This window comes from Indicator indicator, unplaced genomic scaffold (assembly GCF_027791375.1).
Source record: "Indicator indicator isolate 239-I01 unplaced genomic scaffold, UM_Iind_1.1 iindUn_scaffold_112, whole genome shotgun sequence".
NCBI classification, from domain to species: Eukaryota; Metazoa; Chordata; class Aves; order Piciformes; family Indicatoridae; genus Indicator; species Indicator indicator.
This window is the reverse complement of record NW_026539223.1, coordinates 51384-78868: the sequence shown is the minus strand read 5'-3', so window position 1 is coordinate 78868 and position 27485 is coordinate 51384. Positions and strand designations below refer to the sequence as shown.

At 54.1% G+C, this 27485-nt stretch overlaps 1 protein-coding gene across 1 annotated transcript; it reads right to left on the bottom strand.

The window, feature by feature from the left end:
• Positions 1–172: 172 nt before the first annotated feature.
• Positions 173–27485, bottom strand: POGZ (pogo transposable element derived with ZNF domain). The gene is given in 18 exon segments (XM_054398789.1): positions 173–2023; positions 2158–2182; positions 3611–3723; positions 4470–4529; positions 6126–6266; positions 7540–7712; positions 8876–9010; positions 9235–9381; positions 10177–10277; positions 11191–11345; positions 12291–12625; positions 13568–13677; positions 14604–14731; positions 14733–14781; positions 15964–16257; positions 17219–17327; positions 18900–19075; positions 27362–27485. Coding segments are annotated over 18 exon segments (3987 nt in total). The 3' UTR covers positions 173–411.

The following is a 27485-nucleotide window of genomic DNA, read 5'->3' as shown; positions in this document are numbered from 1 at the left end:
TCGACAGTTCCACACAATAAAAACAGGACCCCCTCCCAAGTTCCTCCCCCCCCATTTCTATGATACAAGTGAGGTAAAGAAAAAACAAAAAAAAAACCAAACCCAAAACTCAAAAAGATTTCACCCACGAAATAGCTTCAGAAAAATACCAACCACAGGGAGGAGCTTTTGTCTTTTTTTTTCTCCTTTTAAACTCAAAATGAAAAGCACAAAAAACAAGGAGGAAGGGGGGAGGGTTGATTGGTTTTTCAGTGATTTTTTTTTTTGTCTACAGGTTTTGCCTAAAACCCACAAAAATCCACAGGGAGCTCAGGATGGGTTTGGCAGGGGGAGGGGGATGGGGAGGAGGCCCAGGATGGGTTGGTTAAAAAAAAATGAACCTTTTGTTTTTGTGTTGGATCTTGGGTTTGGTCACATTTCCATCAGATCCAAGTCGGCATCTTCAAAGCCGTAGAAGGATTCGGTCTCACTCTCCCCCTCGAAGAGCTGTTGGAGGATCTCAGGGTTTGTAGGTTCTTCAGCTTGGGTCCTCCTCTCCTGGCCTTCAAGCTCTTGTGGTGGTTCCTTGTTGAGTTTGAGCTGTTCCTCCAAGGAAGAGATGAGCTCCTCCTGCATGTCAGCATTGCGGGTGGGGGAGTTGGCAGTGCCATCCGGGCCGGGCAGCACACTGGCTACCAAGAAGGACTGTTGGACCAGTTCAGGAGAGTCACTGATGATCTCCAGAACCTCTGCCAACCAGCACAAAACCAGCTGGAGGAGGATGTCCGAGTCGTAGGTGGAGTCCACCATCATCTCCTTGGCTTGCTCCTTCCACTTTTTATGCAGGAAGTTCTTCACAGTCCTTTTAATGCAAACATCCAGGGGCTGGATCTTGGAGCTGCAGCCAGCGGGCACCACGGCTGGCAGGGTGCTGGAGGAGCTCAGCAGGGCCAGGACCTCCTCGGAGAGGTGGGACCGGTGGCAGTCCAGCACCAGCATGGCCTTGCTGTTGTGGCACCGGGTGTGCTTCCTCCACACTCTTGATGCCCACATCTCCATCACTTCGTCGTCACCGTAGCCATTCTCCTTGGCTTCCAGGATGATGGACTCAGGCACGTTGGAGGGCTGCTGGAGCTGCCCCCTGTAGACCACCAGAGCTGGCAGGACGCTGCCATCAGCCAGGATGGTGAGGAGCACTTCACACCAGGGCTCCCCAGTGCCCACCATCTGCAGGGCATTCTCCTTGCGGTCATCGCTGCTCAGCACCTCCATGTCCAGGAAGAAGGAGACCTCATCCATGGCAGCAATCATGGCCAGGGGGAGGTCCTGGGTGTGGATCTGGCGCTGGACGAACTCCAGGAAGCAGCTGGCACTGTCCTCCATCTCCTTGGGCAGGGGGTGAGCCACTGCTCGCCGCGTGTGTGTGCTCAGGTTGTGGCGCAGCATGAACCTCACTGCCCACTCGTAGGAGATCTTGAAGCCACCTTCCAGGGATCTCCCCAGCTTGGTGGCCTTCTGGAAGAGAGTCTCCTCATTGACTGGCAGCTGCTGCTCCCTCTGAGTCAGGACCCACTCTGCCAGCTTCTCCTCAGCCTCCAAGCTCAGGTACTTGCCCTCTGACAGGGACGCCAAGTTGTCCTCTTGGAAGGCCTGGAAGCGTCGCAGCCAACGCTTGATCCTCCTCTGAGGGTTCCTGAAGTGCTCTGCAGCCTGCTCTGTGCTGCAGCAGAGGGCAAAGAGGACAACTCGCAGCTTCTTCACTGACAGCTGCTCCTTCCTGCTGCCAGCCTCTGGCAGCTCCTTGCTGGGCTGCTCCTCCTCTTGAGCCTCAATGTTCAAGCACTCTTCTTCTTCCTCTTCTTCCTCCTCCTCTTCTTCTTCTTCCTCCTGGCAGACCAGGGGTCTGCTGTAGGCTTCTGGTGCCAGCTGGGGCTCCAGCTCCTCTTGTGCGGGTGGCACAGGCTTGCATTTCACAGTAGCAGCTTTACTTGGGGAGTAGGTGGGACAGGGGGTCCTCAAGCTTTTGTCCTGGGGCTGAAGGTGCCTTGAGGGGAAAGAAGACAGCAATGCTTCAACCCCAGACACCAAGCTGCTGAGGGAGGGTAAAGGAGACCAAGACAAGTTCAGCCCCCCCAAAAGGGACAGATGATGGCAGGTAGGAGTTTAGGGAAGGTTTACCTGGAATGTGACATCCAAGAAGGCCCTGGTGAGGAAAACAAAACACATCTGAGAGTCAGCAAGCAAAGACCGAGGGCAAACAAACACAGCTCCTCATCATGGAGAGGAGCAGAAGTGGCCTTCTGCCACCCCACAGCATCTCCACATGCTGCAGGAGCAGCAGAGACCAGGTTGGATGAGGCCTTGAGCAATCTGGGCTGGTGGGAGGTGTCCCTGTCCATGGCAAAGGGTTGGAACTGGATGATCTTCAAGGTCTCTTCCAATCCAACCCATTCCATTAACCCACTCCAGTCCTGACCTCCTCCCAGCCCCAAGCACCACCACTGCCAGGTGAAGACTCCTCCACAGGGCAGAGCCAGGCTCATCAGCCATCCTTAGAGACCATGGCAGAGCTCCACTTGGAAGAGCACAAGGACTTCGGGGAGGAGAGCTCAAAGAATCCCAGCATGGAGAGATGAGAAGAGACCTCTGGAGATATCTCCCCTGCTCCAGCAGGGCACCCACAGCAGCTTGCCCAGCAGCACAATGTCCAGGGCAGGTTGGAAGCTCTCCACACAAGGAGACTCCACAACCTCTCTGGGCAGCCTGCTCCAGGCCTCCAGCACCCTCACACCAAACAACTTTCTCCCTCTGTTCAGATGGAACCTCCTGGGCTCCACTCTGCACCCCTTGCCCTGGCCCTGGGCACCACGAAGCAGATGCCAGCCCCAGGCTCTTGCCCCCCACAGCCCCTTGAGCTCTTCTTGAGCATCGAGCAGGTCCCCTCCGGGGCTGCTCTTCTCCAGGCTCTCAGCCTTTGCTCCTCATAGAGCTGCTCCAGGTCCTTCAGCATCTTCTTAGCCTCCCCTGGACTCTCTCCAGTAGCTCCCAGTCTCTCTGCAACGGTGGAGCCCAGCATTGGCCCCAGCACTCCAGAGGTGGCCTCCCCAGAGCAGAGCAGAGGGGCAGCAGAACCTCCCTTGCCCTGCTGGCCACACTCTTCTGAATACCCCCAGCAGACCCCTGGGGCCTTCTAGGGCACCTTGCTGGCCCTTGGTGAACCTGCTGTCCACAAGCTCATCCTGCCCAGATCCCTGCTGTCCCCAGGCTCTCCCTGCTATGCTAATTCAGCTCCTTTCAAGCTCTATTCAAAGCCCAGGAGCTGCAGCAGCCACTGGAGGCCTCCCGGTGTCACCAAGGCACAAAGATGTCTCCTGGGAACAGAGGAACTGGCTGAAGCCTTCCGCTTTGTCTCTCCCTGGGGAGATCTCCTGAGGGTTTCCAGCCACACAGCTGAGCTCAGAGCTTAGCTGCTCAACCTCCATAACAATGGAGACTTGGTCAACGCCTTTCAGAAGGTCCCTGAGGCTACAACTCAGGTCTCAGTCGCAAGCTGAACAAAGCCCTGCAGCCTAGATCTGTGATCTCCTATAGGAGATCTGTGCAGCTCTGCTGCTCCACCTCCAGCTCTCACCTCGGAAAATGATGTTGCTGAACTCGTGGGATGGGTTGAAGACCAAATGTTCAGCCATGGAGTCACCCTCAGATGTGACAAAGAGACAAGAGGAACAGGACAGCTTCACACCACTGCAAGGTGGAGAAGAGAAGAAGTGAGCTGAGGAGCAGTGGCAGGTATGAGAAGATCCACAGAAGGAAACAAATGACTCCTCCAGTGCTTGTGGACAGTATCCCCACCTCCAAAGGTTCTGTCCCACTGGGAGGCAAAGGGAAGCTCAACACATTGCCTTTAATTCAACCCATTTCCCATTTTCCAAATCATAGAATCCTGGAATGGGTTGGGTTGGAAGGGACCTTGAAGATCATTCAGTTCCAAACCTCCTGCCATGGACAGTGACACCTCCCACCAGGACAGGTTGCTCAAGGCCTCATCCAGCTTGGCCATGAACATACCTCCAGGGAGGTCCTGAACAACCTTCCTGAGGCCTTGAGATGCCTCCCTGGGGAATCTGTTTCCGTGTCTCCCCACTCTCACTCTCAAGAATTTCTTCCTCATCTCCAGTCTCAATCTCTCCTCTCCCAGCTCAAAGCCATCACCCTTGTCCCATCACTCCAAGTCCTTATTGCAAGTCCCTCCCCAGGTCTCCTGGAGCCCCATCAGGCTGCTCTAAGGTCTCCCTGGAGCCTTCTCTTCTCCAGCCTGAAGAATCTTATCTCCCTCAGTCTCAAAGCAGAGCTCCTATCACAACAAGTGATCAAAGGTTCCAAATCAACAGAGATCCTCAGCAGCTCCTAAAGGAGCAGAGCTGGAAGACCATGGTAGCTGCTCTTTGGGTTCTCTGGGGACTGCAACGAGCTGAGAAGTTTTCCATTACCAGGCAGTGTAGTTTTTAAACAGAGCCAAGTACTTGGGACTCTTCCGAGGAACGTGGTTGCTGCAAGACAAAGAAAGAAGGTTAAAAAAAAAAATCACTAATTTGCCCATTTCAAGAGGAATACAACTCAAAAAAACTCAGCCCATGAATCTAGACAGACCCCAACTCGGTATTTTCTCTGCCAGGGGATGAAATCTGTCTCTAAACAACCCCCCAAATCCTGTGACTCTTCTGCCACCCTGGGTTGTGGCTCTCCATGGAGCTCCACAAACCACAAGCATCATTTTTATTTTTTTTCCTTCCTTTTAATGATTTTTAACTTATTAAAGCTTAAGATTTTTGGAAGAAATGATTGGAGCAGTGAAAAAAATCAGAGCTGGCTGCAGCAGCTGGCAGGGCAGGTGGCACTGGAAGGAATCCTGCTTTGTTTCCTCATCTCCTTTTGAAGGCCACCTCCATGTCTGTGGTGATCATACAATGGCTCAGGTTGGAAGGGACCTCTGGATATCATCGCACCATCTCCCTGTCATGGGCAGGGACACCTCTCAACTAGCTCAGGTTGATCAAGGCCTAATCCAGCCTGGCCTTGAACACTTCCAGGGAGGAGGCAGCCACAGCATCCCTGGGCAACCTGTTCCAGAGTCTCCCTACCCTGGTACTGAAGAACTCCTTCCTCAGCTCCAGTCTAACCCTGCTTTCCCTCAGTTTCATACCATTACCCCTTGTCCTGTCTCTAGGCACCCTGATGTAAAGTCCCTCTGCAGCCTTCACATAGGATCCCTTCAGCTATTGGAAGGCAGCTCTAAGGTCCTTTTGCAGCCTTTGGTGATGAAGAAGACATCCAACATCTTGCAGACCCCTTCAGTGATCTGGGATTCCCTGACACCCCTTTCGTACAGCTCTGGAGGACACCGACAATGATGTCACCATGGTCACAGAATCATAGAATGATTGGGGTTGAAAAGGACCTCTGGAGATCATCTAGTCCAACTCCCTGCTCCTGCAGGGCAGGTCATACAGAAACATATCCAAATGGATTTTGAAGGTCTCCAGAGGAGGAGACTCTACATCCTCTCTGGGCAGCCTGCTCCAGGCCTCCAGCACCCTCACACCAAACAAGTTTCTCCTCAAGTTGAGGTGGAACCTCCTGGGCTTCAGCTTGTACCTGTTCCTTGTTCTATCACTGGGCATCACTGAACAGAGCCTGGCCCCTTCCTCTTGCTCCCCATTCCTCAGATATTTAGACATTGATCAGGCCCCCTCTCAGCCTTCTCCTCTCCAGACATGTTCCAGTCCCTTCATCACCCTTGTAGCCTCCACTGGACTCTTTCCAGCAGTTCCCCATCCCTCTGGAACTGAGGAGCGCAACACTGAGCCCAGGACTCCAGCTGTGGTGTCACCAGGGCAGAGTAGAGAGGAAGAAGAATCTCCCTTGCTCTGCTGGCCACAATTTTCTTGATGCCCCTTGGGACAACATTGTTCCTCTTGACCATAAGGTCACCCTGCTGTCCCATGATTCTCCGCCAGCACTCCACAGCTGAAGAAGACATCCAGCACCTCAAAGACCCACTGGGGTGACCTGGGACTCCCTGGCACCCCTTTTTTAGATCACTGAAAGCCCACTGATGGCGGTGTGAGCACAGAGAGGACACCTACTTGATCATGTGGTTGGCGTAGGCCCGGGAGCAGCAGGTGCTGTAGCGACACAGCGAGCAGTGCACGTAGGTGGGGAAGTGGTTTGGGAAGTCTGGGATCTCAAAGCTGCACTCCAGGCAGGTCTGTCTGCCCAAGGCGCTCCTGCAGGCAGGGGACAGGCTCTGGTTAGGGGCTGAGGAGCAAACAGCAGGACAGAGGAGGATGGAATGGGATGGAAAGTCTGAAAATCAAAGAGCTTGACCAGGATGGAAAAGTTTTGAAGGTCATCAGTTCCTATCAGCAACCCAACACTGCCAAGGCCTTGACTAACCCACGGCCCTCAGCACCACGTCTGCAGGACTCTTCAACATCGCCACCACCTCCCTGAGCAGCCTGGTCCAGTGTCTGACCACTCTTGCAGGACACAAATTGTTCCTCATGGCCAACCTGAACCTTCCCTGGAGCAGTTTCAGGTCATTTCCTCTCCTTTAATCACCGTAGACTATGGAGAAGAGCCCAACCCCCACCTGCCTCCAGCCTCCTCTCAGGGAGCTGTAGAGAGCAATGAGGTCTCCCCTCAGCCTTTTCTTCTCCAGCCTCACCATCCCCAGCTCCCTCAGCTGCTCCTCCCCAGCCCTGCTCTCCAGACCCTTCCCCAGCTTTGTTGCCCTTCTTTGGCCCTGCTCCAGCCCTCAATGTCCTTCTGGCAGTGAGGAGCCCAACCCTAACCCCAGGATTCCAGCTGTAGCCTCCCCAGTGCCCAACCCAGGGGGACAATCCCTGCCATGCTCCTGCTGCCCACACCATTGCTGCTCCAGGCCACACTGCTGTGGTCAAACCAGTCTTACAGAATTGGTTTGGCTGGAGAAGACCTTCAAGGTCATCCAGTCCACCACTACCATGGCCATAGGTTTCTGGAACATCCCCAAGGTTAGGAACTCCACCACCTTCTTAGGCAGCCTGTGCCAGTCCCTGACCACTCTTGCAGGACACAAACTGTTCCTCACAGGCAACCTGAACCTGCCCTGGGGCAGCGTGAGGCTGCCTCTTATCTTGCACCTTGGCTCTCTTTGGTGTCTCCATGCCAGGCTCAGCACTCCCCAGCTGTGCACTCAGGAGGATGCAGTTGAAAAGTGGAAGAATCAATCAAATAAAACACAAAACCCTCAAGTTTAGGGCTAAGGAAGTGGACAAGGGGTGGGCAGAAAGCCCTTGGGCTGCTGAAGCTCTTCTGATGCTAGCAAAGCTCCTGTCTCAGTCTGTATTTCACAGAGCTTTCCTAGCACGCCTTAATCTGGAATTTATGGGAGCAAGGCTCTCCTGGCATAAAGTTTACGTGGCATCTGGTAGGACAAGAGGTGCCCAGTGCCCAGGATGGGTTCCCCAGCCCTGTGCCACCCCCCACAAAACGTGAGATTCAGCCAAAGGTTCTGACATTTTCTTGACAGCTCTCTTCTGGATGCTCCTCTGCAGAGGAGGGTACATGAAGATGGGCTGAGGGTCAGCAGAAGATGCTAGCAGGTTGGAGTCATGCCCAGCACCCTGTGGCATGTCATTTGAAGATATTGGCACTGTCCTGGGTTGTCCTCTGGATGCCCTGATTGTAACCTGCAGGGAACAGACACACAGAGGGCAGAAGGGATCCAGCCACACTTGGGTTCCTCTCAAACTCTGAGCAGAGAACCAACAGGATGCAACTTGTCCCACCCAGGGCAGCAGCAACATAGAGGACACCTGAGGTGAGCCCCAAAGGTGCCTGTCTGGGACCTCTGAAGATCAAGTCCATCCCCTCTGCCAAAGCAGGATCATCCAAAGCAGGTCACACAGGAACATGTCCAGGTGGGCCTTGGAAGCCTCCAGAGATGAAGACTCCACAACCTCTCTGGGCAGCCTGTTCCAGGGCTCTAGCACTCTCAAAGTCCTGAAGTTCCTCCTCCTGTTTAGATGGAACTTCCAACATTCAAACTGATGCCCATCACCCCTTGTCCTGTCACTAGGGACCACTGAGAAGAGCCTGGCCCCTACACCTCCTCCTGTCACCTCTATGAGGAGATAACCAAGCACCCCATGGACAGAACCCAGCCTGGTTCCAGTGATGCAGATGAATCACAGCATGGTTTGGGTCAGAAGGGACCTTTCAAGGTCATCTAGGCCAACCCCTTTTGTTTTTGGTGTTTCTTTTTAAGGCTAATATTAGGATTTTAAGAACTCTCCCATGAGAAGAAGGTCAAGCAGCTCCATGGCCAGGACCAACCAGTCGGGCCTTGAATGTGCTTCCTTGGAATGAGCCTGTAACCACGCTTGGGGAGCTGCCAACCAAACTTCCAGGGCCCATTTGTGGGCACAAAGCAGATGCTGCAAGGCAGTGGGGATTTGTCTGAGGCAGGTGAGATGCAGCCAGGTGCTGTTGTGGGGTGGAAAGTCAGGATCTGCAGTTTCACAGATTGCATCAGGTTGGAAGAGACCCTCCAAGGGCATCTTGTCCAATGCCCCCTGCACTCAGCAAGGACATCTTCAACTAGATCAAGCTGCCCAGGACAGCTTTGAGGTCAAGTCTGACCTTGAATGTCCCCAGGGATGCGGCCTCAACCACATCCCTGGGCAACCTCTCCCAGTGTCTCCCTACCCTTACCGTGCAGAACTTCTCCTGGTATCCACCCTGCTTCAGCTTCAAACCATTGCCCCTCATCCTCAAACATCACTTGATAGGCACACACCATCCCCTCAGGAGATGGGGCTAGTGGGACTGGTGTGTCCCTTGGGTTCCTCACCTTGGTTCCAGGTTTCAATCCTTCCAGCTGTTTGGGCTTGCGGAAAGTTTTGTGGTGCTGCAGCTTGTGCTCGATTTTGTCCTTGGCAAAGAGGAACTGGAGCCTGCACTTGTTGCAGTGGTAGACACTTTTCTTCTAAAGCAAGGGCAGATGTAATGGGAGAGGAACAGATGTCAAAACGCAGCAAGGGCTTTTGGGTAAAAAACCCTCAAATAAAAGTAAAAACCTCACTTCTGCCCTCTTTAAAACCAAAGGGCAGCTCCACTTCCCTTTAGCATCCTTGAGTCCTTCCTCAAGAATCCTAAAAAGGTTTGGGTTGGAAGGGACCTCAAAGTTCATCCAGTTCCAACCCCCAGTACCTGGTGCCTCATGAAGTGCTGCTGGAAGGCGTTGCCGTTCTTGAAGACCTTGAGGCAGTAGGGGCAGAGTAGGTGCCGAGTGTCCTCATGGATCATCCGGAAGTGGTTGTCCACTTCTGAGTAGAGCGAGGAGCGGTACTGGCAGACCTACAGCAAACAACAATAGGCAGGGAAATGACACTGGAGGCCACCTCACAACCCCCACTGCAATCCTGAGATCTCAACAGCAACACCCAGATGTCCCAAATACTTCTCAGTGTAGTTGAGGAACCTCAGAATCATGGAATCGGTTGGATGGGAGAAGACCTCCAAGGTCATACAGTCCAACCATCAACCCAACACCAAACCATGGCTCCAGGTGCCATGGCCACAGGTTTCTGGAACACCTCCAGGGATGGGAACTCCTCAACCTCCCTGGGAAGCCTGTGTCAGGCCCTGACCACTCCTGCAGGACACAAATTGTTCCTCATGGCCAACCTGAACCTCCCCTGGGGCAACTTGAGGTCGTCTCTTCTTGTCCTGCCCCTTGTTCCTTGGCAGAAGAGCCCAACCCCCACCTGGCTCTAGCCTCCTCTCAGGGAGCTGTAGAGAGCAATGAGGTCTCCCTCAGCCTCCTCTTCTCCAGGCTGAACACCCCCTGTTCCTTCAGCTGCTCCTCCCCAGCCCTGTTCTCCAGACCCTTTCCCAGCTGCCCACAGGCCATGTGAGGGCAATAAAAGCTGGGCTATGGGCTACAAGCCAGCTTCAGAGTGCTGAGAAGCCATAGCAAACATCCAAGAGCTGCTGGACTTCTTCAAGTCTACACCTGGAACAGAACTGGCATGGGATCCACAGCCCCAGTGCCTGGGCCAGGTGTGGTTTGGATCACTACAAGTCAGCAGCTTTGGTGGGAATTTCCAGAGTTCCTCTTCTTCTCCTGAACTTGACGATTGTTTTAGGTACCTGACACACGTAGGGCATCTCCCCAGGCTTGTGGGTGTCCTTCATGTGCTGGAGGAACATGGGCTCGCTCTCGAAGGCCCACTCACAGATCTTGCACTTTGCTGCAGGTGAAAAGGACAGCAGGTGACAGCTGGGGGACCAAACCCCACCAAGACAACTTCCTGTGTTAGCATCTGTTACAGAATAGGAGGGGTTGGAAGGGACTTTCTGAGGTCATCCAGTCCAAGCCCCTGGCCAAGGCAGGGTCACACAGGAACACATCCAGGTGTGTTTGGAATGATTCCGGAGATGGAGACTCCACCACCTCTCTGGGCAGCCTGCTCCAGGCCTCCACCACCCTTCAGTTCCAGAAGTTCTTCCTCATGTTCAGATGGAGCTTCTGATGGTCCAGTCTGTGCCCACGACCCCTTGTCCTGGCACTGGGCACCACTGGTGCCATCCTCCTGTCCCCCCACCCCTGCAGTATTGATCAGATCCCCCTCAGGCTGCTCTTCTGCAGGATCCAAAGCCCCACGTCCCTCAGCTTGTCCTCATCTCAGAGTTGCTCCAGGCCCCTCAGCACCTTCCCAGCCCTTTCCTGTGCCCTCTCCAACTGTCCCTCAAAACCAATGAAACCACACAAACCTCCCCAAAATAGCCTGCTCTGAACTGGGCAGAAAACAAAATACCTTCTGAGTGGCTACAAGATGTCCCAGGGAGGAAACTTCAACTGGGCCTCCATCAGATGTCAACAGACTGCTGAGAAACTCTACCAGGATGTTCTTCACAGAATGGGTTGGGTTACAAGGGACCTTCAAGATCAGTTCCAACCCCCTGTCATGGACAGGGACATCTTCCACCAGCCCAGGTTGCTCAAGGCTTCATCCAACCTGGCCTGGAACACCTCCAGGGAGGGGGCAGCCACAACCTCCCTGGGCAACCTGTTCCAGTGTCTCCCTACGCTTATTCTGAAGAGCTCCTTCTAAGATCTAGTACAACCCAAGACAAACCCCTGGAGCAGCAAACTCAACTTACTGGTGGACTCATAGGGACTGTGGACATTCTCCAAGTGGCACTGGAGCTGGAAGGGAGTGGAGAACTGTCTGTAGCAGTGCTGACAGATGGTGTGGACATCCACCTCTCCATTCTGCTGATCCAGCTCAACATGGTGCTTCATGTGGTTCATGAATCTTAGGGGTGTGAGGAGAAAGGGTGCGAGAAGAAATCCAAACATTGTCATAGATGGGTTGGGTTGAAAAGGGACCTTCAAGACCATTCAGCTCCAACCCCCCTGTCATGGCCAGGAACACTTCCCACCAGCCCAGGTTGCTCAAGGCCAAGGGACATTCAATCAGTCCATCAACACCACACTCCTCAACTGCCTGCCAAGGGGCAAATGTCCTCCTTTTCTGCTTCACTTCAGGTCTTCAGCTACACCATGGGAAAGCTTCAGGGCCTAGGATGCTGGCTACAGCTCACTTTTCCTTCTGCAGATGACAACATTTCATTGACTCACAGCATGGCTCAGGTTGTAAGCACCTCAGAGATCATCTCCTCCAACCTCCCTGCCATGGGCAGGGACACTTCCCACCAGCCCAGGTTGCTCAAGGCCTCATCCAACCTGGCATGGAAGACCTCCAGGGAGGAGGCAGCAACAGCCTCCCTGGGCGACCTGTTCCAGTGTCTCCCCAGCTTGTTACTGAAGAACTTCTTCCTCAGCTCCAGTCTAACCCTGATCTCCCTCAGCTCTAAACCATTCCCCCTTGTCCTGTCTCCAGACACCCTGATGAAAAGTGCCTCTGCAGCCTTCCTGTAGGTTCCCTTCAGGTACTGTCAGGTAGCTCTTAGGTCCCCCTGGAGCCTTCTCTTCTCCAGGCTTCCCCAGATCTTTCAACCTGTCCTCATAGCAGAGGTGCTCCAGCCCTTGGATCATCTTTGTGGCCTCCTCTGGCCTCACTTCACTAGCTCTGTGTCCTTCTTCCACACTCCAGAGTCTCACCACCCTCACTCTCAAGAATTTCTTCCTCATCTCCAGTCTCAATCTCCCCTCTTCCAGCTCAAAGCCACTGCCCCTCATTCTGGCACTTCCAGCCCTTGTTGACCACTCCCATGACTCAGAGCATCCATTCCCTTACCTGATGTTGTTCTTTAGCCTCTTGGTGCAGTGTGGACACCTGAATGATGTCGGGACCTTGGGGAAGCTGAGGAGCTGGTTGACTTTGCCACCATCTCTGCCGTAGTAGAAGTCATCCACCAACATGATGAGCTTGCTTTGGGTAGAGTCAACCACGTTCTCACTTGGCTCTGGACCTTTAGCAGGTGGGGACAGGGCAGGTATAGGGGTGGAGGAAGGTGGAGAAGCCACAGATGGATTTTTTTCTGGAGATGGAGGCTTTGCAGCTTGAAGATTTGGTTCAGATTCGGGAGATTTTCTTTTCCTGAGGAATTTCACCATTTCAGGGCAGCAGTACTGCAAGGGAAGCAAAACAGGACTCACCCCACACATCAGAGAGCAGCCAGGAGCTTCTGCTCTTCAACACACTAAGAGCCACCACCATGAACGCTGAGGGACTCTAGGAGATCTTGAGGAAGGAAGAACCCAGTCAGTGTCCCTCTGGTTTGATTGTTTCCTGCTATCTAAGACTGGGAAATTAATTTATCCCCTGGCACCAACAGGTTGTAAAGCTGACGCCCTGCCACCTTCCTTGCTGTGGAAGGGTCTCCAAAGGCCTTTCCTAGTCATGGTCTTCCCTTTCACTCTTCTCTGCACTCCACAATCAGGAGACATTGTCTTCTGATCACCTGCTCTGCTGAGACGTCACCTGCAGTGCTGTGTCCTGCTTTGGGGCCACCAACTCAAGAGAGAAATGGACCTGGTGGACAGGGTCCAGAGGAGGCCACCAAGATGAGCAGAGGGCTGGAGAACCTCTGCTGTGGGGACAGGCTGGGAGAGTTGGGGCTGTTCAGGCTGCAGAAGAGAAGGCTCCAGGCAGACCTTAGAGCAGCCCTCCAGTAGCTGAAGGAGCTCCAGGAGAGCTGGGGAGGGGCTGTTCAGAAGGGCTTGGGGTGATGGATGAGGGGCAGTGGTTTGGAACTGGAGCAGGGCAGATTTAGGTTGGACATCAGGAGAAGTTCTGCACCATGAGGGTGGGGAGACACTGGAACAGGTTGCCCAGGGCTATGGTGGAGACCTCACCCCTGGAGACACATCCGAGGTCAGACTTGCAGTGTCCCTGAGCAGCCTGCTCTAGCTGGAGGTGTCCCTGCTGCCTGCAGGGGGTTTGGACAGGATGAGCTTGGAGGGTCCCTTGTAACGTAATGCCATCTGTGAATCTCAGAAGGTTACCTCCACACCCTAGCACGTTACATATACACCTAGAGGGTTCCTTACACACTCCAGTAGGTTACTTACACACATGTGTCCTCTTAAAGCTTCAGTGACTCGGAACTGAGCGTCACACCTGGGGCAGACCTTCCTGCCACCATCCTGCAGGTCGAAGGTGGGGATAGGAGAGGAGCTGACTGCAAAGGAGAGAAGAGCAACAGGAGAAGCTTCCACCTCAGCTGCAAGCCAGCAGTCCTCTGGATACCCTGAAATGCTTTAGATTCAGCAAATGCAGGGAATTTAGCTGCTAACTAGACTGGGAAAGGCAGAAGGATGCCAAGGGCTGCCAGGCTGTGTGTCCAAATAAACACTTCAGAAGCTAGAAGAAGAATGGGAGTGTCTCATAATTAATAAGAAAAAGAAAGGAAGCAAGGAATGGAAGGGAAGCAAAGATAGAAAAGGAAATAAGAGATGGAAAAGGAAGTAAGAATTGGGAAAGGAAATAAGAGATGGAAATAAGAAATGGAAAAGGAAATAAGAAAGGAAAATAAGAAATAGAGAAGGAAATAAGAGAAAGAAAAGGAAATAAGAGATGGAAGTAAGAGAAGGAAATAAGAAAAGCAAAAGAGTTACTGCCAGGCTTGGTAGAGAGAGAAAATGATTGGACTGGATGATCCTCAAGGGCTTCTCCAACCAAAAGGATTCCATTTTCTTCCAGTGCCCAAAGGGGCTCCAGGAGAGCTGGGGAGGGACTTTGGACAACGGCTGGGAGTGGCAGGATGAGGGACAATGGCTTTGACCTGGAAGAGGTGAGATTGAGACTGGAGATGAGAAAGAAATTCTTTAGAATGATGGTGGAGAGAGCCTGGCACAGGTTGCCCAGGGAAGTTGTGGCTGCCCCCTCCCTGGAGGTGTTCAAGGCCAGGCTGGATGAGGCTTTGAGCAACCTGGGCTGGGAGGTGTCCCTGCCCATGGCAGGGGGTTGGAGCTGGATGAACTTTGAGGTCCCTTCCAACCCAACCCATTCCATGATCCCAGCAGTTCCAGGTTGGAATGTTTTACTCCAGAAACTCAACTTGGATCCTCCTCAGCACCAATGCAGGAGGGGCTCTGCTGTCCTCACCTTTCAGTGACGATGATTCGGAGACACTGGACCTCTGGGCACCATGCACAGGGCTGTTGTTGGAGACCACCAGCGGACCAGGGCTCTGTCCTAACGAAGGAAAGGTGTTGAGGGCATTCACCAGCTTAGACCTCCCTGCTGCTCTTTCCAGTCCCTCCAGGCCTCTTTCCAGTCCCCACTGCCAAGGACAGGGTTGACACAACAAGGAGCCACTCAAGATCTGATCTGCTGCCTGAAGTCTACCCCCAGCCAGCTGGGCCTCATCTCCTGCTCTTCTGACCTTGAGGCTTTACCAAAGGTGGCTCAGCCATTGGTTGAGCATCTCTCTGATGACAAAAGGCTGAGAGACCTGAGGCTGTTTGGCCTGGAGAAGAGAAGGTTGAGAGGGAACCTTTAAAAAGATCTGAGGGTGGCTGTCAGGAGGATGGAGCCAGGCTCTGTTCAGTGAAAGGACAAGGGGCAATGGACACAAACTGGAACACAGGAGCTTCTACCTCAACATGAGGAAAAACTTCTTTGGTGTGAGGGTGCTGGAGACCTGGAGCAGGCTGCCCAGAGAGGTTGTGGAGTCTCTTTCTCTGGAGAGTTTCAAAACCACACCTGGATGTGTTCCTGTGTGACCTACCCTGGGTGACCCTGCTCTGGCAGGGGGATTGGACCAGATGACGTCTGGAGGTCCCTTCCAACCCACCATTGTGTGATTCTATCCCACCCAGTAACACAAGGACTGGCCAGACTTGGAAAATGAATTCCCCAAACCTTCCAAAGTAGGAGCTGAGCCCCAGGGTGAGCTCAGCAGGACACTGACGGTCACAAGTATTTGTGTTTCTCCTCTATGCTCATGACCACTTCAGGATAGAAATAACCTGGCTCTTGCTGTGTGTGACGAAACCTGGGGGGTTTGTTTCCCCTTTTTTGTGTTCAGGAGGGAAAATTTTTCCCTCCTGAATTCAGCCACCACTCAACCCAACCAAAGACAAGCACCAGGGTGAGTTTCTGGTTGGCTTCCCCAGCTGCTCACCTTGCAAAGAGAACAGAACACAAAGAGTTAAGAAAAAGTCATCTTTGCTAGTTTGGAGGTGGGGAAGGCTTCTCATTGATCTAATTGATGGCAGAGCTCCACATTTGAACTGCTTCCCAAAGCCAACCAGAGAGGATGCCAGGATCACCCTGGAGGGGGTACCAGGATCATCCTGATTTTTCCAGGTTGGGAAGAGAGATGAAAAGCAAGTCAGTGAGAAGAAGCAAAACCCAAGCTCTCAGGAGCTGTGACTCAACCTCTCTGCCTGTCAGCAGCTCAGATCCAACCACTGACACCCTGAATCCCCTTCACTTCTCCATGGCAGGTCTCAGGTCTTACCTAATTTGGGGTTAGTAGCTTGAGTGGACTGCCCTGGCTGCTGCCCAGTTAAGTGTCCCAGCGTTGGTGGCTGCGTTGCAGTAGGAGTTGTGGAGGTGCTGGGAGTGGACTTACTCTGCTGTGGAGCCTGGGACTGTGGCACAGTACTCCTGATGGTGAGCGTGGCCGGAATGACCGTGGTGAAAGTATTGGTGGCAGGGCGGACAGGCATGGTGCTACCTGGTCTCACCTGGGCCATCTGAGAGAAGACCTGAGGGACGCCGACGGCCGGTTTGACAAACTGGGTACCTGGGGCTTCAAAAACACAAAGGGACACGGAGGTGAGGAGACTGAAATCTTATAAAACAGGAAGAACCAAGAGCAGCCTGCCAAACTGCCAGCAGCTTCAGAGAATGGGTTGGGTTGGAAGGGACTTTGAAGACCACCCAGTTCCAACCCCCAGCCATCGACAGGGACACCTCCCACCAGCCCAGGTTGCTCAAGGCCTCATCCAGCCTGGCCTTGAACACCTCCACAGGTGTTCACAGCAGGGGCAGCCAGAACCTCCCTAGGCAACCTGTTCCAGAGTCTTCTCACCCTCACTCTAAAGAATTTCTTCCTCATCTCCAGTCTCAAACTCCCCTCTTCCACCTCAAAGCCATTCACAAACAGTTGATGAACTTTAAAGATGAGCCTTACACCTTCCAGAGGTCTATGGCACACACCAAGATGACTCCTGAGGAGCTTCCACAGCTCCTTCACCAATGCAGCCAATGGCAGAGGGGTTGAAACTGGATGATTCATAGATTCATAGAATGGGTTGGGTTGGAAGGGACCTCAATGATCATCCTGTTCCAACCACCCTGCCACGGGCAGGGACACCTCCCACTAGACATCTCCTGAAGCCCCTTCAGGGAAGGCTGCTCTAAGGTCTCCCTGGAACCTTTTCTTCTTCAGCCTCAAGAGCCCCAAATCTCCTACCCTCTCCCCATAGGGAAGGTTCTCCAGACTCTGATCATCTTGGTGACCTCCTCTGGACCCTCACCAACATCTCCATGCCCTTCTTGTGTTGGGGGAAGGTTCCATCACCTTCATTTCATGTCCCAGAAAGACTAAGACTGATCATGGATGCAGAGCTCAGTGACTGCTGCCAAGTGGTGGAACTACAGTCACAACCATGGACAGAAGTCACCTCCTACAGCACTAACTCCCCCTGCAGAGCTGCTGTGCTCTACACAGGGACACAGGAGCACCTTTGCCCTGTTTCAGGCCTTACCTGGGACGAGGGTAATGGGTCTGACAGTTTGCCCCTGCTGCACATTGAGGACAATCCCAACTTGGTTCATGGTGTTCTGCACCGGCCGCACGTTCCTCACAGGGAAGCCCTGCAGGCAAAGTCCTATCATTGGTGACAGGTTGAGCAACACCCCCATGGACACCCCACACTGCCAGAGGATCACTGAGATTGGAAAAGACCTCTAAGAGCATCCAGTCTAACATCAACCCAACACCACAGTGGCCACCAAACCATGGCCCCAGGTGCCATGGTCACAGGTTTCTTAACATCCCCAGGGATGGGAACTCCACCACCTCCTTGGGCAGCCTGTGCCAAGCCCTGACCACTCTTGCAGGACACAAATTATTCCTCATGGCCAATGTGAACCTCCCCTGGGGCAGCATGAGGTCATCTCCTCTTGACCTGTCCCTTGTTCCTTGGCAGAAGAACCCAACCCCCACCTGCCTCCATCCTCCTCTCAGGATGCTGTAGAGAGCAATGAGGTCTCCCCACAGCCTCCTCTTCTCCAGACCAAACACCCCCAGCTCCCTCAGCTGCTCCTCCCCAGCCCTGTTCTCCAGACCCTTCCCCAGCTTCGTTGCCCTTCTCTTGCCCTGCTCCAACCCTCAATGTCCTTCTGGCAGTGAGAAGCCCAAACCTAACCCCAGGATTGCAGCTGTGGCCTCCCCAGTGCCCAGCCCAGGGGCACAATCCCTGCCCTGCTCCTTCTGGCCACACAGAAATCTTCTCCCAGGGCTCAGCAAATGCTCAAAGCCAGAAGGCATTAAAAAAATCCACCCCAGGAAGGCAGAGCAAAGCAGTGGATCATCCAGCAGGTGGAATTCCCACAGGGAGTTGGATCCAGCTAAGCAGGGAGCAAAGCTTCCACTGGTGAAGCCTCCAGTGACAGCCAGCATGAAGTCTCACAAGACCTGTGCTGGCTGCACAGGAGCTGCTGGGGTGTGGACTGTGGTCAACTTTACCAAGGAAAATTCCACTGTCAGGGACTGGGAACAGCCTCTGCTGCCAAACAAACTCCTGCTGAAGCCACACACATCCAAATTCCAACCAAAACTGGCTCCAGCACAAGTCTACCAGCCCTGGAGGTGTTCAAAACAGGAGGTGATGAGGAGCTTTGGGACATGGTCTGGTGGTAATGGAGGTGTTGGGAAGAAGGTTGGATTTATTCATGGATTCATGGAATTGGTTGGGCTGGAAGGGATCTCAAAGCTCATCCAGTTCCAACTCCCTGCCATGGGCAGGGACACCTCCCACCAGCCCAAGTTGCTCAAGGCCTCATCCAGCCTGGACGAGGTGTCTAGAACTTCTCTAGGCACCCCATTCCAGTACCTCACCACCCTCAGAGTGATGATTCATAGAATGGGTTTGGTTGGAAGCCACCTTAAAGCTCATCCAGTTCCAACCCCTTGCCACGGGCAGGGACACCTCCCACCAGCCCAATTTGCTCAAGGCCTCATCTAGCCTGGCCCTGAACACCTCCAGGGAGGGGGCAGCCACAGTCTCCCTGGGCAACCTGTTCCAGGGTCTCCCCACCCTCACTGTAGACTTGGTGATCTCAGAGATCTTTTCCAACCTTCACGACTGAATCCACTCCACTATAGGATCCCCTAAAGCAGAGGAGGGGAACTGGAGCACCATCTGAGGGCTGCCCTGGGCTCACCTGGGTGGTGATGAAGATGGGCTGGCTGGCCACTGGTGAGCTGGTGACGTGGTTGGCGTTCTGCATGATCTGCACGGGGCGCAGCACTGGCTGGGTCACCATGGTGCCCAGCCCCGAGCTGGGGTTCTGGGTCAGGATCAGAGGCTGCCCACTCTGCTGAACCAGCGGGTTGCCAGCTGGAAGGGAAAGAGAAACACAGCCAAGAGTCACACTGGTGGGGTGGAAAGAGCTGCTGCTCCTCACACCACCCTCAGCTGTCAGATGCAGGCATCAGGAGATGAAGGACTTCTCGAGAGTGAACTTGTGGAGACTCCCAGGCCTTCTGCACATCCTGGCCAGGATTTTCCTAACTGCCTAGGAACCAAGCACTCAAATCCCTCAGCCTTGATCCACCTCACAGAGGTCTCCTTGGGCTCTCTGAACAAAGCCAAGCATTCAAGGTGAGCCTCAACAGGGCTCTGGGCAACCTGATCTGGTTGAGGATGACCCGGCTGACTGCAGAGGGGGTTGGACTGGATGAGCTTGGGAGTTCCCTTCCAACCCAGTCCATTCACCTGCTGGAAGAACTTACACTGACCCCCACCATCCCTGACACAAGAAGGTGACCAGAAGCTGGACCACCACCACCACTCCTGGCACAAGGAGGTTACCAGAAGCAGAGCAACACTGACAGCAGCCCAACAGCACCCACAAGCACAGAGCATCAGGGACATCAGAGTCTGTTGAGGGCTTTGACTGACCAGAAGTAGGAGATGAGAAGGATCTGGAGGTAATCTCAAAGTACCTTTCAGCATCGTGGGATAGAAAGAGGACCATGGGGACCTTCACAAGGTGCCAGACAAACTTCAACAGAAGAAAGGCAAAAGAAGAGACTGAGAACACCCAGACCACACCAAAGTCCTGACATGTGGAAGACTACACTAAGAAGGATCCATCAAGGTTGGCTGCTGCAGTTTGCCCTCACTCCATGACAACATCAACAGCCACATGTTGTCGCCTCCCCCTCAGATGGCCAGGGAAGAAGGCAGGAGACCAAAAACCCCTTGTCAGGAGTCCAGGCAACATCTGCACACTCCTGACTCTTCCGCTCTGAGTGGTGGAAAGACACACCCAAGAGAGGGGTGGTCTGGGACCTGAGGTTACTGCCTAGCACCTGGCAACGCCCTGAGCCCATGAAGGGGTCCAAAAAAGGACTTCTTCCTCTGGTGACTTCATGTCCCCAGTGCCCACCACAGCTGCTTGTGATGTGGGGAGTTGACAATGGCTGGAGGACAGTGGGGAGGAAAAACCCCCTAAGGCGTGAAGCTCAAGAGAGTTTCATACACAGGAGGAGTCCAAGGCCAGGCTGGATGAGGCCTTAGGCAACCTGGACTAGTGGGAGCTGTCCCTGTCCATGGCAGGGTGGTGGAATTGGATGATCTTGAAAGCCTCCCTTCCAACCCAACCCATTCCATGCTTCTCTGATGATGATTCTTAGGAAGCAGAGCTTCAGTGCAGGCAGTGGTTGGTCCAGAAAACAAGGTCCCAATAACAAATGCCCCCTGCCATGTCTCTTAGGTGGTTTGGAATTCTCCCTCTGGACAGCTGGGGTCAGCTCTCCAGGCTTGGTCCTATCCCAGGGTCTTCCCATTCACAGCTGCTGCTGAGGGGGGTGTTGGAAGCCTTGGTACTGGGGAGCTCTGCTCAGCAGCAGCAAAACATGGGCTGGGATCAACACCACCTAGGTATCTCCAAGCAGCACTGGGAGGGGCTGGTGGGGGGTTAACTCCAGCTGGGCTTCAACTGCTTCCTCCCCTGGCCCATTCCTCCACACCACGTTCAGAATCACAGAACTGATCACAGAATCAACCAGGTTGGAAGAGACCTCCATGATCATCAAGTCCAACCAATCACCCAACCCTAACTAATCAGCCAAACCATGGCATCAAGTGCCCCATCCACGCTTTGCTTAAGCACCTCCAGGGATGCCAACCTTATGGATCGAGACCTCAGGTGACTCCTGCCCTGGGGTATGGGTGGGGTGTATGAATAGGACCTCTGAGTGCCTGCTTGGGTTGTGTTGGATGTCAGGGAGGTGTCAGGGGACTGTCCTGACCCGGACAGGATTTGGGTGTTTGAGCTTTCAGGGTCAGCTGCTGCCACCACCATGGTAGGCAGGAGACAGCCAGAGCCATACAGCTGCTGAACTAACTCCTCCTACCTCCTGCTTCCTTGACTCTCCATCTGTCCATCCATTGGTCCACCTGCACTCACTCTGTGCCCGTAGAGAGTCCCCAGGGCTCCACCAAGGTCCCAGGGCTGAGCTAGAGCCCCAACAGAAGCCCCAGGCTAAGAGCCCAGAGGAGAACAAGTTGGAGGAACTGAAGTGCAGCCTTGAAGGAGAGGAAGAGGAGGAGGATGATGAAGCAGAGGAAGACAAGGCGTAGGACAAGGAAGACAAGGCTAACAAGGAGCAGGATGATGATAATGACATTGAGGAAGATTAGAATGAGGAAGAGGATGAAAAGGAGGAAGATGAGAACAGAATGATGAGGAACTTAGGTTTAAAACTACCCCCAAACTCATCAACATCTCCTTAATGCAGCTCCTGAGCTTCTGTGGCTCTGGGAAAACACTGAACCCCCATCCAAAACTGACTGAAATGTTTCAAAGGGCTTAGAACTTCCTAAAACCACCAAAATCGCCTTCCAAAGGAGTTTTTCAGCTTTCCAGATTTTAAGGAGCTCTCTTCCTGTGCTCCCAGCCCCTGCTCTGCAGCCCCTGTGCCTGGGTGGCCACGTGGGGTGCAGGGAGCCCTGGGGCTGAGGGAAGATCCTGGGGTTGTGATCAGGATCCCCTGGGGCTGAGGGTTTTGTCCTGGAATGGGGGTTGGGGAGGGGTCTGTGGGGCTGCTGGGACTGTCTGTGGACTGGGGGACTTGGAGGGTCCCTGGGGTTAGGGGAGGGTCTATGGGGTTGGGAATCAATGAGTCCGGAAGAAGCTCTGTGGGGATCTAGCCGGAAGGCCCTGGGCCTTCATTTGGGAGCCCCTGGGATAATGCTGGGGGTGTCTGTGGGGTACAGGAGCACCCTGTAAGGTTATGGGATGGGGGCTGGGTTATGGGGGGAGCTGCAGGTTGCTGGAGACGTTTGTTGGGTTGGCGGTGGGTTGTGGAGTTGGGAGTCTGTGGGGTTCTGCTGGGGGCTGTGGGATTGGGATCCCTTAGGGTTGAAGGTTGCAATCAGGATCCTTTGGGGCTCATGGGGGGGAAACCTGTGGCTGGGATTGGAATCCACTGGGGCTGGGAGGTTCTGCAAGTCTGGAGTATTTGGGGATTCGGTGGGGTCTGGCTAACCTGGGCACACTGGGTAGGGCAGGGGCCACCCAGGCACCACAGGCCCTGATGTGCCCCCACCAGCAGCAGCTGCAGGAGGGGCCGGGGGTGGATCCTCCCCCTCCAGCCAGGACAACAAAAGGCTCAAGGCCAAGGGGGAGAAGCTGAAGCAGAAGCTGGCAGCCAGCAAACAAAGTATGGGAGGGGTGGTGTTGGGGGTCAGACTGTGGGTTGGGAGTGATTCTGACACCTCCTTAACCTCTCTGCCCAGCTCTGCAGAAGTCCCAGCACAAGGGGCAGGCTCTGTGGTGCCAGGCCAAGGGCTGAGTCAGGAGCACCTCTGGCTGCTGGCCCAGCACAGCCAGCCACAGGCACTGGCAGTGGGTGTGAGGCTAAAGCCCTGAACCCCCCAAACACCCTCCCCTAACTCCCTGAGTGCCCCCAGGCAGCCCACACCGGACCCTGCAACAAGCAGGAGGAGCCAAGGCCCAGCCCAAAATGGCCCCAGGAAAACCACAACAGCAGCCTGAGACCTCAAAACGCCCCCCTGGAACCCCCAGCTGCACCCCCCGGCACCACAGAACCACCCCAAAGGAACCAACAATGTCCCCAAAGGAGTCCCCAGATGGAGTTGAGAGGGAAGAACAGGAGAATCCTAAAATGTTGCTTTCCCACCTGTTTTCTTTACCCCTAGCCAGGCAGGGTTCACAATAGTGCTGCCATAGGCCCTGCTGCTCAGACTCCCTCCAGACCCCCCCAGTCCTGGGTCCGTTGGGTGTGGGGAGGTCCTTTCCTGCCACCTGGGTCTTGGAAGCCGTTTTTTGTTCCCCTGGGATAGCCCTGGGGTGCCAGGGAAGCAACTTAGGGTCCCAGGCAGGCATCTCGGGGTCCCAGGCTGGTGTCTTGGTTCCTTGGGGGCCATTTTAGGGTCCTGGGTTTTTACTTTGGTGTCTTAGGGGAACATTCTGAACTTCAGGAGGCATTCTGGGCTGTGCCTCCGCTCCTCCCGCCTGCGGCAGGGGCCAGCCTGGGCTGCCCAGGAGGGACAGGGGGTCTGGGGAGATCAGGCTGGCTGTGCTGGGCCAGCAGGAAGAGCCATCAAAGTCTCTTTGAGCCTCCCTGGGGCCTACTTGCTGCCCTTCATGCAGTGCCGGGGGCCTGGCTGGGCCCTGCTGTCTGCTGCCCAAGGCCTGGCTGGAGGCGCCCAGCACGGCCTGCAGCCACAGAAGCCTCAGCAGCGCCGCAGGAGGCAGAGGCAGCTGGGCCCCACCGACCCCCAAACACTACCGAGCCCCAGAGACCCACAGACTACCAGCCAGCCCCACAGAATCCCAATCCCGGCCCCAAGATCCCCCTCAGCCCCAGGGGATTCTGATCCCAGCCACAGGTTTCCTCCGTGAGTCCCAAAGGATCCAGATTACAACCCTCAGCCCCAAGGGATCCCAAGCCCAAACCCCCCCACCCCAACCTTAGCGGTGCCCCCCGCTGCCCCAAAGACCAGGCCTGCAAGACCCCACAGATGCCCTCCCCACAGCCTCCCCAGCCCAACCCCCACAGCTCCTCCTTCTACCCCTACAGAGGCTTCCCACAGCCCCCACCCACCTCAACTCCACAAACTCTCCAACAACCCAACGGACTCTCCCATACCCCATGGACCCTCTCGACCCCCCAACTCCACAGAGGCCCCCAGCAGCCTCACAGAGCCCTCCCTAATCCTCACACCAGGACAAAAGCCACAGGCCCCAGGAATCGCAACTCCAACCCCAGGCTGCTTCCCTCCACCCTCATACCTGTCCGTCTTTGTGCACTGCTCCTGCACTGCAGTGTCTTGAGGGCCTCCATGCTGGCAGAGGAAGGTGTGACACAGAAACCCCCAATCCCAGAATGGTGGGGTGGGATGGGACTTCTGGAGATCATCTCCTGCAACCCCCTGCTCCAGCAGGGCACCCACAGCAGCTTGCCCAGCAGCACAATGTCCAGGGCAGGCTGGAAGCTCTCCACACAAGGAGACTCCACAACCTCTCTGGGCAGCCTGCTCTGGGCCTCCAGCACCCTCACACCAAACAGATTTCTCCTCCTGCTCAGCTCCAACTTCCTGGGCTCCACTTTGTGCCCCTTGCCACCACTGAGCAGATGCCAGCCCCAGGCTCTTGCCCCCCACAGCCCCTTGAGCTCTTGCTGAGCGTTCAGCAGGTCCCCTCCGCGGCTGCTCTTCTCCGGGCTCTCAGCCTCTGGCCTCTCAGCCTTTGCTCCTCATAGAGCTGCTCCAGGCCCCCCAGCATCTTCCCAGCCTCCCCTGGACTCTCTCCAGTAGCTCCCAGTCTCTCTGCAACTGTGGAGCCCAGCATTGGCCCCAGCACTCCAGAGGTGGCCTCCCCAGGGCAGAGCAGAGGGGCAGCAGAACCTCCCTTGCCCTGCTGGCCACACTCTTCTGAATGCAGCCCAAAACAACAGCAGGAGACTGAGAGAACATCCAGGTGATTTCAGGGTTACTAAATGTTCCAACATGAAGCTGCTGGTGCTGGAGGGGTTGGTTGTTGTACCCAGCAGCAGACGTTTCGTCTGGAACTGAGAACATCCAGGAACATAGCTGCTGGGTGCCAAACCCTTCTGACCCACTGCCAGTAAAACTTCTCATGGAAGCTGCTGCCAGGTTGGCTGCTGCCTGCCTGGCACTCCTTAGGGGACAACATCCAAGTGCTCTCCTGAGGATGTGGTAGTTTTAGGCTATGCCTTTCAATTTTTTCACAGATCTTGAACAGAAAAGAGGTAAAATATAAATAAATCACTATTGGCTTGCAAAAAGGAAAATAATGACAGTTCTAAACAATCCCATTGGAAAAATAAGGGACTTAAGCTAGTTGTACCAAAACAATCTATCTCTCTTCTTACTTTCCTCAGGCTGGGAGATACTAACTGGTTTCTGCTTGACCTTGGCTGCATTGCTTTGGCTAAGTCTAACACAATATATCTCTGCTTCTTTCTCTTGTCCCCTTTGTACAGGGAGGTAAGGGGGACAGGGAGGGAGAAGCTATTAGCTTCCGCTGGTCTTTGGCCAGGGGGGTTCTTGTGGTGTTTATTAATTGTAAATACCTGTAAATATTGTAAATCCTGTATATTTTGTACATATTTATTGCTTTCCATTGTAGATTGTAGTTTTGCTTGTAAATACAGCTTTCATTTGCTTCCAGCTGAGCTGGTCTGGCAAATTTGATGTTGGGGGGAAATTTTCAACCTACTACAGAGGATGACACCAGGCAGAAGCAGTTGGAAGATTCAGATCCAAGCCACACAACTGCTGGAAAAGACACCAGCTCCCAAAGAGCATCAGTCAGCAGAGCTGGCCTCAAACTGAGGCACAGGATGGAAGGGCTGAGGTGTGAAGCTTGGCAGCCCACCTTGGATGTGCTATTTCTGGAGCATCATAGAATGGTAAGAAATGGATGAGACTTCCAGAAATCATCAAACCAACACCGTGCCAGAGCAGGGTCATCCAGGGAAGGTCATACAGAAACACATCCAGATGGGTTTTGAAGGTCTCCAGAGAAGGAGACTCCACAACCTCTCTGGGCAGCCTGCTCCAGGCCTCCAGCACCCTCACACCAAACAAATTTCTCCCTCAAGTTGAGGTGGAACCTTCTGGCTTCCAGGGACCAGGCTGTGTTCAGCGGTGCCCACTGCCAGGCCAAGGGGTAATGGGTACAAACTGAAATCCAGGAGGTTCCACAGAAACATGAGGAGAAATTTTCTCACTGTGAGGGTGCTGGAGGCCTGGGGCAGGCTGCCCAGAGAGGTTGTGGAGTCTTCTCTGGAGACTTTCAAAACCCATCTGGATGTGTCCCTGTGTGACCTGCCATGGGTGCCCCTGCTCTGGCATGGAGGTTGGACTGGATAATCTCTGGAGGTCCCTTCCAACCCCAACTAATAAATGGGAAAAGAATTCAAAACATTCTAGAGAGGGGAAAAGAACCCAAACCACAGAGCCACCAAAAGCTTCCCCCAGGAGAAAGGTGTGTGGGGGGCTCTGCTGGGCCTCTTTCAGCTCTGGCTCATTAAGGGTTTTTTTAATTAATGTAAACCAAAAAGCAAGCTGCCAGCCCCAGCCTGCTGCGAGCTGGGCTGCCTCCAGCCACACCTCATTTCCTCAGCACTCCGCAGCTTCAACTGGGACGTGACCCTCCCTTACTGGGCCAGCAGGGACTACAGGAGGTGACAGATGTCCTGGTGGCACTTTGCCATTCCAAATCCTTGCTGGCATCAAGCCAAAAAGGATTCCCCTTCAAGTCAAAGTCATGTCACAAGAGCTGGCAGGGACCTGACGAGCACTCAGGGCCACGCTGTGGGCTGAAGGATGTTGGGTTGGTCCCAAGCAAATCCTCCACTGCAGCAATGCCACCAAGAGGAGAATTGACTCCACCAGAAACCTCAAAGTGCTTCAGAGCTGTGCAAAGCCACCAATGTTTCCATTTCCAATGCTAAACACTTCCTGGTTCCTCATTTTTTTCCCCCCGTCATTCTGCTGGATCCAGAACTTTGTTCCCTGTAGGCTTAGTTTTCAAATGTCTCAAGTTGCTGGGACAGGAAGGGATGAGGCCTTGAGCAACCTGGGCTAGTGGGATGTGTCCCTGCCCATGGCAGAAGGGTTGGAACTGGGTGATCTTGAAGGTCCCTTACAACCCAAGCCATTATAGGATTTCACGATCCACCTGCAGAGCTGGTTGGCAGCACACCTAAACTTAAGGAGGACTTCAAGAAGGTGCAGGAAGGGACCTTGGCCTCACAAGGGTCTCTGTGTGCAGCATAAATGGGCTTCCCTTCCAACCCCACCATTCTATGCTTCTATGAACTTCCACTAGTAATACATCCAAGGTGAGCTGCTAACCTTCATCACACCTCAGCCCCTCCATCCTCTTCCTCAGTGTGAGGCCAGCTTTGTTGATGGATGCTCTTTGGGGTGCTGGTGTCCATGAGTTTTTTTCCCCTCCCAGCACAAAGCATGAAGAGTTGGACCCATCAATCAAGAAGAAAGGCCTCATGCTGGTGACCAGAGCACACAGCCTTCTCCTCACACCCAGGGCTGTGCTCATTTTGCAACCCCAGCAGGTCAGAAAACCACAAAGCCAACCCACACCCCCTCTAAGGGAATTACCTGGAGCAGTTTTATCCACCGAGTTGTAATCCTCCACCACAGAATCCTCAATCACATCACTGATCTTCTGCCATGGTTCCAGCTCTTCCTCCTCACATTCCATGAATAGGTCTGTGTCTGCCAT